We start from the raw sequence: 11,865 nt of genomic DNA, 5'->3' as shown, positions 1-11,865 counted from the left end.
TAAACTGCAAAAACATCTCATTCTGAAAAACCTTGGACACCGCTATTCAATATTCAGAAACTTGGTCTAACCATTCCTAGTTAGAAATATGGTGAAAGTAGGACAGATGCTGTTATTCCTAAAAACCAGAAGAACTAAATAAAAATAAAATCAGACAAAAATGGGTAGGTAATGTATGGAACAATAGTTTTCGGGTTGAACGCAACATTGGCTTCTTCTGCTGGGAGGGAAAATCTAAATAATTTTAAAAAACATTTAAAATAATAAAGAAAAGATGTAAAGCTCTTTTACTCTTCTAGTTTAAAAACAAGGCTCAGGCAAAAGACAGGGGTGTCTCAAAAAATTGAGTATATCGAATATCATGTGAAAGGTTTTTTTTTTGGTGTAATTTAATTAAAGTAAAACTTTCATATATTATAGATTCATTAGGCATAAAGTAAAATATGTCAAGCCTTTTTTCAATGATTATGGCTTACAGCTCATGAAAATAAAAATCCAGTATTTTAGATTATTAGAATATTTCCTAAAATAAATCTGAAAGATTTGAAAAGTGTTAATCCTGAAAAAGGATATCAGCATCTCCATAAAGCTTGTCAGCAGATGGAAGTACTCTAAAATCTTCTAGTAGACAACTGCGTTGACTTTGGACTTGATAAAACACAGTGGACCAACACCAGCAGATGACATGGCACCCCGGATCATCACTGACTGTGGAAACTTCACACTAGACTTCAAGCAAGTTGGATCCTGTGCCTCTCCACTATTCCTCCTGACTATGGGACATTGATTTCCAAATGAAATGGAAAATGTACTTTCTTCTGAAAAGACTTTGAACCACTGAAATACAGTCCAGTTCTTTTTCTCTTTAGCCCAGGTACGACGCTTCTGATGTTGTCTCTGGTTCAGGAGTGGCTTGGTGCTAATGTGACAGTTGTAGCCCTTTTCCTGAAAACATCTGGCTCTTGATGCACCGACTCCAGCTTCAGTCCACTCCTTGTGAAGCTCTCACAAGTTCTTCAATTGACTTCACTTGACAATCTTCTCAAGTCTGCGGTCATCCCTGTTGCTTGTGTACATTCTCTTGCCACTCTTTTTCCTTCCAGTCAACTTTCCAGAAATATGCTTCGATACAGCGCTCTGTGAACAGCAAGCCCTTTCAGCGATGCCCTTTTGTGGCTTACCCTTCCTTTTGGAGGGTGTCAATGATCGTCTTCTGGACAACTGTCAAGTAAGCAGACTTCCCCATGATTGTGGTTAAGAGTACTGAAGTAGACCGAGAGATACCCGGTATTTATTATGTATGAATGGTAATTTAATCAAGTTTGAAATTAAATATTCTAACATTTTTAGTCCTCTGATGCAATGCATTTTTTTCCCCAGCAACAAGCCTCGTGCTTTTCCCCTTAAAACATTCACCAATGCCCAAAATTAATAAGAGAACCAATGAAAAATCTGTAGTCCATTTAATTTGATCAAAATTAAGTGTTTAAATCAAGGCAACAACACAAAGAAATATAGCTTCAGTTTATAGTTTATTTACTTTGTAACTGTTTGTAAAAAGCATTTGTGAAGCCACAACACGCACAACCTTGAGGCGGATGGGCTACAACAGCAGAAGACCCCACCGGGTACCACTCATCTCCACTACAATGTGAAAAAGAGGCTACAATTTGCAAGAGCTCACCAAAATTGGACAGTTGAAGACTGGAAAAATGTTGTCTGGTCTGATGAGTCTCGATTTCTGTTGAGACATTCAGATGGTAGAGTCAGAATTTGGCGTAAACAGAATGAGAACATGGATCCATCATGCCTTGTTACCACTGTGCAGGCTGGTGGTGGTGGTGGTGTAATGGTGTGGGGGATGTTTTCTTAGAACACTTTAGGCCCCTTAGTGCCAACTGGGCATCGTTTAAATGCCACGGCCTACCTGAGCATTGTTTCTGACCATGTCCATCCCTTTATGGCCATAAATCCATCCTCTGATGGCTACTTCCAGCAGGATAATGCACCATGTCACAAAGCTCGAATCATTTCAAATTGGTTTCTTGAACATGACTGAGTTCACTGTACTAAAATGGCCCCCACAGTCACCAGATCTCAACCCAATAGAGCATCTTTGGGATGTGGTGGAACGGGAGCTTCGTGCCCTGGATGTGCATCCCACAAATCTCCATCAACCGCAAGATGCTATCCTATCAATATGGGCCAACATTTCTAAAGAATGCTTTCAGCACCTTGTTGAATCAATGCCACGTAGAATTAAGGCAGTTCTGCAGGCGAAAGGGGGTCAAACACAGTATTAGTATGGTGTTCCTAATAATCCTTTAGGGGAGTGTATATAAAACTATGTATAGAAATATGAAAAAGTAGTGATTCATTTTTGAAAAAGTAGCGATTCTTTTTGGAAAAAGTATGAGTGGCCACTCCCCCTCTCAGCTTAACATTAGTAGTTTTCTCAGAGTTTAGGCTCCTGTCCTGTGTAATAGTAGCCTAGGCCATTCAGCTACTCAAACATACCAAACCAACAATTACTTTGAAGAAATTTAAACAGAGCAGCAGCACGAGCTTTGATGACGACACAGCTGTTTGTAGATTGGCCGAATTCACCTGATGACAACGATCTCGTGTGTTTCGAGTTTATTCCTAGACTGTAAGGTTTATTTTCACACCTTCAGTTCCACTAATGCTCACAAATCACTTTTTTATAACAGAAAAAGTTATTTTCATGTAGTCGCGATGTTATATCCTATTGTGTCATATTTATCAAAATAAAACTGATAAAAATGTATACCCCACTACATTGGTATTTAGTAGGTGATATGTTTATGGTGATCTTTTCTTGTACAAACAGATGCTGTATTAAGCAGTATATAAAGTATTAAACTGAAACGTATCTGAAATGTCAGTGTATTTGACAAATATCGCATTTATTTCACTTTAGCTGTGATAAAGTGTGCAAACGTCCTGCTGCACCGTGGATAAATGCCAAGTGTGGTAAAGTGGTGGTATTTGTGGCCTGTACCTTTAAGATGACGCGATACCTCAGCCACATGACATCACCATAGCGGAAGCGCAGTTAAAAGAAGCTGCAGCACTGTGTACACCCATCAGAAGCCCGAATAAAAGAAGCAGAAAAGGAAAACCCGTATATTGTTAGTTAGTTCGCCATGCATACGATTTCAAACATCTAACGTTAGCGACTTCAGGAGAGTAAAGCTGCTGATGTAGGCTGTGACTGACTTTCTAGAGCAGAGTGACTGAAGTCCAGCTCAAGTGTTCACAGAGAGACTTCAGTCAGTGACTGCATTATTAATAGACACAACTTATACAGACTCCAAACGGAAGGATGTACTTTACGTGTTTGTGCTCTTTGGGGGGTGCGGAGCTATTAAGGAAGTTTCTGGCAATATCTAAGTTCATTTAACGTTTCAAGGTAAAATCGCTTTATGTCATGTGACGTTTTAAAAGGATAATTAACGTTAATTCTAGTAGAGTCATCTCTGGTTCTTGTTTACGAGGCAAATCAAAAAGACCTGACACACCTCAAGCATTACGCGTTTTGTTAAGCTCTACAATGTCATATAGATTAGTGTTTTACACAGCATCAGCGCGCGCTGCACGGTGACAATAGCGTTTAACGGACAAAGTTGGCCGTTTTAAGTGCTGACGTGTCGTTTGGCGAGCGGCCAGTGCCGCATCTGGAAGGACACGCCTGTCCGCTGTCCCAGCACCTTTAACTGGGAGTCAGCACTCAAAGTCACGTCAAAATGTCAAGAACCAGTCGAAGGTCCAAAGCTTTGCACCCCAGTAACGGGCACACGTTGGCCGGATGCGATCCGCTGAGAGCGGCGCGCGTGCGTGTGCGTGTGCGCGTGCTGCTGCTGTGTCTCTGCGGCGCGCTCTCGCTGGCCGTGATTCTGGTGCTGTATATCTCTGCGGAGTCCAGTACCAGCAGCTCAACACAACACCACACTGCAGATCTCATCAGGGACAGGGTGAGTTCACATCGAGCTATGCATGTTAACGACATGTCACGTAGTATCTAACACAATCATGTAGAGCCGAAGATGACCCTGGCTGTCATTATTTGTTCCTGAGTTATGTAATTGCACCCTCATGGTTAACTAAAACTATGAAAAAATAATAGAAGTAAACCCAATATAAATTTAACACAATATACATATTAAATTAAAAACGTAAACTACATTGCTTGTAACGTTACAGAAAGGTCACTCCCTATGTACATTGATATGTTTTGTTGTAATTTTTATTGTGCTATCTTTTATGTTCGTATTTGTGATAAATGCTATTCTGAGATGTATGGCGAACACGAAAATGATACACAGTATCTGAAATACAAGTGATAAATGTTTCTAAAAAAATAAAAGCTAATTCACAATATTAAGGAAAACTAAAATAGTACCGGTCAAAAGTTTGGAAACATTACTGTTTAATGTTTTTGAAAGAATTTTCTTATGCTCATCAAGCCTGCATTTATTTAATCAAAAATACAGAAAAAATTAATAATATTGTGAAATATTATTACAATTTAAAATAATGGTTTTCTATTTTAATTTACTTTAAAATGTAATTTATTTCTGTGATGCAAAACTGAATTTTCATCAGCCATTACTCCAGTCTTCAGTGTCACATGATCCTTCAGAAATCATTATATGATGATTTATTATCAATGTTTGAAACAGTTGTGCTGCTTAATATTTTTTTTTTTTGTGGAAACTGTGATACTTTTTTCATTGATGAATAAAAAAAAACAGTATTTATTCTAAATAGAAACCTTTTCTAACAATATAAATCTTAACTATCACTTTTCATCAATTTAACACATCCTTGCTGAATAAAAGTATTAATTTCTTTCAAAAACGAAAGGAAAAAAGTACTGGCCCAAAACATTTGAACGGTTGTATATATTATTACAAAATTGTTATTAAGCATCACAACTGTTTCCAACACTGATAATAAATCATCATATTAGAATAATTTCTGAAGGATCATGTGACACTGAAGACTGGAGTAATGATGCTGAAAACTCAGCTTTGCATCACAGGAATAAAATATATTAAACTAGAAAACCATTTTGTTTCCCTGTATTTTTGATCAAATAAATGCAAGCTTGATGAGCATAAGAGACTTTTTTTCAAAAACAGTTTCCAAACTTTTGATTGCCACTGTATGATTCAGTTAGTGTTCACACTGCTATTTTCCATATCAGGTAAAGTGACTGTGTGTATTGACTCTACCATGCTCCAAAAGTGACAAAAAATACCATGAAATAAGCTAATTGTGCATCATATTCCATTAGATATTGCATGCATAGTTATGGTATGAAACACAAGTTGTATGGACTACTGTTATGGTGCTTATTTTGTCATTCAAATCACAGCCCAGCTTACTTTAGTTTTTAACCTGCTTCAACACACCTGCCTTGAAGTTTTAATTAATTACCTGGTTCAGATTTGTTTAACCAGGATTGGAGCTAAATTCTACAGGAAGGTGATTGGACATCCTTGTAAGCCAAGATAAATAGTCACATGTCTACCTCTACCTTATTCTTTCTGCAGCTTTCCCATAAGCCAAGTAAACACTCAGTAGCACAAATAAAGAAGTTTGCAGCACAGGTGGATGGGCATCGGCTGTGGGAGACTCACCTGCGGCCCCTCCTGATTCAACGAGTGCCTGGGACTGCAGGAAGTCAGACCATACGACAGGTCGGAACAACACATGTTTCTGGGCCACAATTGACAATATACAGGAGTCATATAAGTGGATCAAAAAAGTTCCTCAAAGCTGTCCTAAGACAAGAACGGGTATTGTTCAAAATCCATGTATAACTTTTGATGAAAGGTTTTGATCCACTTCAAATGTTGACTACTGTACATTGTTTCCTGTTGGTTGTATTTCTTATTTGTAGCCAGTAACTTAAATCATTGCTCTCTTCTTAAAGTATCTCAGGGGCGTCGCAATGCAAAAATGCAACAATATGTATCGTGGATATAGTGACAATGTGTATTGTGTATAGTTCACCCAAAATGACAATTACTGTGCGTGAAAAAAGTTTTTTAGTGTCAGTACTACATAAAACTGCTATATATAATGTTGAATGTAATGCATAATAATGCAATGGGGGAATATTTGTGGGTCCTGATAATGCCACATGTCTAATGAGTATTTTTGTTCTGGTGTCTCTATTGTCCTGTGCGTTGGGTTACGAGCACCAAGTCCAAGCCTATTCATTTACACCCCCAATGTAATAACAAATTTAGCATTTTAATCAACAGTTCATTTTTGTTAACCTTTTATCATATTTCTTGAGTATCGCAATAATATCGTATCGTGATATGTATCGAATCGTGACATGATGGTATCGACACCCCTATCTTCTGCTGATAAGCATGCAGTGAAGTTTACTAAAGTTCTCTCGCCTCTTGTCCAGCATATCTTGTCCCGGCTGGGTTCACTGTCGGCAGGATGGACGCTGGAGGAGAATTCCTTCGTTTCATCCACCCCGAAGGGTGACGTGACCTTCACCAATGTGCTAGCAGTGCTGGACCCCTCGGCTCCTCGCAGGCTGATCCTAGCATGCCACCACGACTCAAAGATCTTTCCCACCGACCCTAAAAACCCCAGGCGAGTGTTTGTGGGAGCCAGTGACTCAGCCGTTCCCTGTGCCATGATCTTGGAGCTGGCTGCGTCTCTGGACACACAGCTTAAAGCCCTCAAACAACAGGTAGATCGCAATCATGTTCTTCTAGATATCTTCTATGGCCCTATTCGGACGGGACTCATTTTCTAAACCAGGTTTATCTTATCACCTGATGTCTGTGAATTAATGTACCGATTGAGAGGGGACTAACATCTCTGTGTTTATTACAGCCCATGTTTTCTAGATGTGGGCGCTACAGAAGGTCATGTGCTGGGCTTGCGCATGTCTTTTTATTAATTATTTATTGATATCATTTTCATTTATTATAAAAACTCTATTTAAATAAACTTCACATGCATTTATAGAAGTGGCTGTATATAATGATTCCACGTAAGACATCTAGACGGGTATCTTACCTGGCACTAATGTTAAAGTGGGCAGTTTCTTCGATCTGGCTCTATTTATTCATTTTATAATTGTCTTTTTTCGTCGGGTACTAGCCATATCGAAATGAAATGAAAGAATGCAGAAGATTGGTGCGCAAACGGTAGCTCAGGTAGGTCAAAAAACACAAGGAGATCGTGCACTAAGACCGACGGAAAATGTAAAGTTGCGATTTTCTAGGCTGATATGGCTAGGAACTATACTCTCATTCCTGCGTAATAATCAAGAAACTTCACTGCCGTGCCATGAGTGCAGCAGGCGTAATGATATGACGCAGCGCCTGAAAATAGTTCCGTTGTGTTGACGGAAGGTGGCCTATTTTCAGGCGCTGCGTCATATCATTACGCCTGCTGCACTCATGTTTTTATTTTTATTTTTTATTGAAGAAATGTTTTACAGTAGTGCAAATATACATTTCTTAGAAATATAGAACATTTCCAAAAAAGCATCTATTATACATAGTCAAATTTGCACAATCAAAGGATACTGAACGAAAAAAAAAAAAAAAAACATAAATAAATAAAAATAAATTTTAAATAAAAAAAAAACGGCAGAGATATAGCTCATGGAACATGAAGGATCTCATCATATTGGTACGGCAGTGAAGTTTCTTGATTATTACGCAGGAATGAGAGAATAGTTCCTAGCCATATCAGCCTAGAAAATCGCAACTTTACATTTTCCGTCGGTCTTAGTGCACGATGTAACTACAGAAGAGTCAAGTTTTAAATAGGAAAAATATCGAAACTCTTTGGTCATTTTTTTTTTTTTAATGCTAATGGTCTTGTCCACTTCAATGATGTATGCTAAGCTATGCTAAAAGTGGTACCGCCAGAACCGGAGATCGGCTGAATGGATTCAAAAACGGTAAAACTCAACAGTTTAACTCTGGGGGAGTTGTAAAATGAGCCTATTTCCCAAAAAAGTGGAGTATCCCTTTAATATCAGCAATCAGACATTCGCATTCGGGCAGGATTAGATTTCTCCGAGGGCCATTGAAGGTAATGTGAGGTTGTGTGCGAAAAACACGGACATGGACCATTTGGACAGGATTGAAATCACAAAATACGCCTGTGAAACACGTCCTCCGTCTGAATAGGGCTCGAGAAACACTTGGCATTTTGAACAGGAAAGTGCTGCATCACAGAGCAGATTGTGTTGAATCTTGCCTAAAGTGTGTGTCCGAAAGAGAATGAGATGCTGTTTGTGTGCCACATCACAGTCTATAGTCATTCTCCCGGTCTCTTCTTCTCTCCAGAGGTCTGCGCTGACATTGCAGTTGGTGTTTTTTGATGGAGAGGAGGCCTTTGAGGAATGGACAGACACCGACTCTCTCTACGGTTCTCGTCATCTGGCTGAACTGATGGCTCGTTCCCCTCACCCTTCTGGAGCCACCAAAACCACTCTACTCCAGGCAGTGGTGAGGCTGTGGGCCACTCACCACACACATATATATATATATATATATATATATATATATATATATATATATTGCTGTATGATTAATGGTAAAGAATGTTAACGGATAAGAGGTTTTTAGTTCAAAGTATTGTCCAATTGAATACTTTTTAATTCCCTTTTTATATTTAAAGACCTGCTCATAACTTTAAAACATCCGTCAATACATTGGATACATCAGCTATACATTTTTTTTCATACATATACGATAAATTAGAACATAATTCCAGATGCTTCTACACAAACACTTTGTTTTTGCTGAAAGTAAATAACCTATTATTTAAGAATAATAATATATAATGATAAATTATAAACCAATTTATTTTAATATTAAGTTTCTACAGGATTCAGTTGGCTCCTCCGCAAAAGCACAAAGCATCGAATATTTAACAATATTATTTAATTGTATTATGTTTATTATTTATTTTTACTTTACAGTAGATGTTGTATTTTAATTTTTGTTTAACTAATTGTTAACTAGTTAAACCCTACACCCAATGAGGGAAATGTAAAAAAACAAACAAACAAAAAAAAAAACTGCTAAATTGGTTTATTATTTTTTTAATATTATTAATATTAAAAATTGCATATGCATATTTTTTTTTTTTTTTTAAACTGTATTTTCTTCCAGGATCTGTTAGTCCTGCTGGATCTGCTTGGTGGCCCAGAACCATTGATTGTCAATCACTTTGATAACACAGCAAGATGGTTTGACCGACTCATCGCTGCAGGTATAAAAACAACCCAGATTGGGTTTCTACCTACAGACACATGACCTCTACGGTCAGCAATCCTCTCTGTTTCTCTTTCAGAGAAGAGACTCCACAAACAGGGCTTGTTGACATCTCATCCATCAGAACAGAGTTACTTCAGGAAGGATTTTTACCTTGGCCCAGTGCAGGATGACCACGTTCCATTCTTAAACAGAGGTATTGAAACACTATACACTAATGTTCACAGATTTTTTTTCTATTTAAGAAATTCATATTTTTATTTCAGAGAGGATGCATTAAAGGGGTCATGACATGCGAAATCAATTGTGCCTTGATCTTTTGACATATAAGAGGTCTTTGTACCATTAAAACACCCTGCAAGTTTCAGAGCTTAAAACATCCTCCTCATTATAAACAAAGCGATTATTTTATCTAGCTCCAAAAACGTCTCGTTTGATATTGCGGGATCTGTGCCATCACATGGGCAAACATTTACATATGACCACCTCCAGAGCAAGAAATTGCTGAATAGTTAAAGATCATTGCACCATAGGCCCCGCCCACTGGCGGTCAGTCGCTTGACATTCCTACACTGGATGTGAACGTCACGTCAGAAGCAAATAAAGCCCATTAAAGAAGCCGCGCCTTAAAAACGGATCATTTAAGTGACCCCTTTAAATTGATCACGTGACGGTAAAGACATTTATAATATTACAAAAGATTATCAAATAAATTCTGTTCTTTCTATTCATCAAAGAATCATGAAAAAAGTATAGTGGTTTTAAAGGGTAAGTTGTCCCAAAAATGAAAATTCTGTCAGTAATTACTCTTCCTCATGTTGTTCAACCCCGTAAGACTTTCGTTCATCTTCGGGACACAAATTTTTGATTAAATCTGAGAGCTGGATCACTCCTCCATAGGCTTCTTAAGGGATCGAAACTGGCCGGCCCAAAAGTTATGAAAGACATCGTTAAAATAGTCCGAGTGACTACAGTGGCTCAATCTTAAGTTTATCAAGCGACGAGAATACTTTCTGTGCGCAAAAATCAAACAAAAATAACGACTTTATTCAACTATTCATTTCCTTCTCTGTTGGCCTCGAGATTTCACGTAGTGAAACTGCGCAACTGTTCTGTGTTGTACGTCAGACGCAGGCTCACTATTGGCCGACGCTGGTCAAGTGTGTGACGTACAACCTAGAAGCTTTGCGCAATATCACTACGTGAAATCTCGAGGCCAACAGAGAAGGAAATGAATAGCTGAATAGTTTTCATTTTGGGGTTAACTATAACCCTTTAACAAAAATATTAACTGTTTTTCATCATTGATAATAATCAGAAATGTTTCTTGAGCATCAAATCAATGGTTTCTGAAGAAGAATCATGTGACGCTGAAGACTGGAGTAATGATGCTGAAAATTCAGCTTTGATCACAGGAATAAATAGCATTTTAAAATATATTTAAATAGAAAACAGTTATTTTAAATTGTACTTGAAAATGTTTCCTGTTTTGATCACATAAACGCAGCCTTTGTTGTGCATAAGAGACTTCTTTTAAAAACATTTACAAATATTTCTGACCCTCAACTTTTGAATGGTAGCGCATTAAATATATATATACACTACCGTTCAAAAGTTTAGGGTCAGTGAGAATTTTATTTTTATTTTTTGGAGGAAAGAAATCAATACTTTTATTTATCAAGGACAGTAAAGACATTTATAATGTTACAAAAGATTCTATTTCAAACAAATGCTGTTCTTTTGAACTTCCTATTCATCAAAGAATCCTAAAAAACAACAAAAAAACTGTACAACTGACAGACCAACAACTGTTTCAACATTGATAATAATAATAAATGTTTCTTGAGCATCAAATCCTCATATTATACTGATTTGTGAAGCATCATTTGACACTGAAGACACTGACACTGGTGATGCTGAAAATTCAGCTTTGATCACAGGAATAAATTACACTTTACTATATATTCACACAGAAAACAGCTGATTTACACTGGAATAATATTTAATACTATAACTGATTTTTGTTCTATTTTTAATCAAATAAGCGCAGCCATGGTTAGCAGAAGAGAATTCTTTTAAAAGTATTTAAAATTGTACCGACCCCAAACTTTTGAACGGTAGTGTATATATATATATATATACACATAATCACAGTTAATGGTTTGTGTGTACCAAACAACTTCAAGCTAATGGATCAAAGGAGTTAATGTTGTCCTGTTTGTGCCCCTGAACCAGGTGTTCCAGTGCTGCACTTGATCCCCACACCGTTCCCTGTTTTCTGGCACACACTGGATGATGTGGAGGAGCGGATGCACAGGCCCACGGTGGAAAACCTCACTAGAATCCTGGCCATCTTTGTGGCGGAGTACCTGAGCCTGTAAACATGCTGTAATGATCATCGTACAGCAGACGTTTACTCACGTGACCACGTGTTCAGCGCAGTTGAATCTGTGATGTAGGAGCTAATAATGATAATATCACAACCACCAAAGAGACACACATGCAGCATAATGATGTGTTTATTTGGAGTCTGAATGGTACATGCTGATGGTGTTCCTATATTTTTCTG

At 37.7% G+C, this 11,865-nt stretch overlaps 1 protein-coding gene across 1 annotated transcript; it reads left to right on the top strand.

The window, feature by feature from the left end:
• Window positions 1-3,499: 3,499 nt before the first annotated feature.
• Window positions 3,500-11,740, top strand: qpctla (glutaminyl-peptide cyclotransferase-like a). The gene is made up of 7 exons (XM_056256304.1): window positions 3,500-3,995; window positions 5,580-5,726; window positions 6,452-6,745; window positions 8,364-8,525; window positions 9,195-9,294; window positions 9,376-9,492; window positions 11,532-11,740. The coding sequence occupies exons 1-7, from the start codon at window positions 3,768-3,770 to the stop codon at window positions 11,675-11,677; spliced, it is 1,194 nt and encodes a 397-aa protein (XP_056112279.1). The 5' UTR covers window positions 3,500-3,767; the 3' UTR covers window positions 11,678-11,740.
• Window positions 11,741-11,865: the final 125 nt, after the last annotated feature.

This window comes from Rhinichthys klamathensis, unplaced genomic scaffold (genome assembly GCF_029890125.1).
Source record: "Rhinichthys klamathensis goyatoka isolate OS25496 unplaced genomic scaffold, OSU_Roscu_1.1 h1tg000005l_1, whole genome shotgun sequence".
Lineage (NCBI taxonomy): Eukaryota > Metazoa > Chordata > Actinopteri > Cypriniformes > Leuciscidae > Rhinichthys > Rhinichthys klamathensis.
This window is presented reverse-complemented; position numbering and strand designations above follow the sequence as displayed.

Coding starts and splice junctions, on each gene's coding strand:
- qpctla (XM_056256304.1), top strand. CDS start 3,768: ATGTCAAGAACCAGTCGAAGGTCCAAAGCTTTGCACCCCAGTAACGGG. Junction 3,996..5,579: donor CAGATCTCATCAGGGACAGG/GTGAGTTCACAT, acceptor TTCTTTCTGCAG/CTTTCCCATAAGCCAAGTAA. Junction 9,493..11,531: donor CGTTCCATTCTTAAACAGAG/GTATTGAAACAC, acceptor CCCCTGAACCAG/GTGTTCCAGTGCTGCACTTG.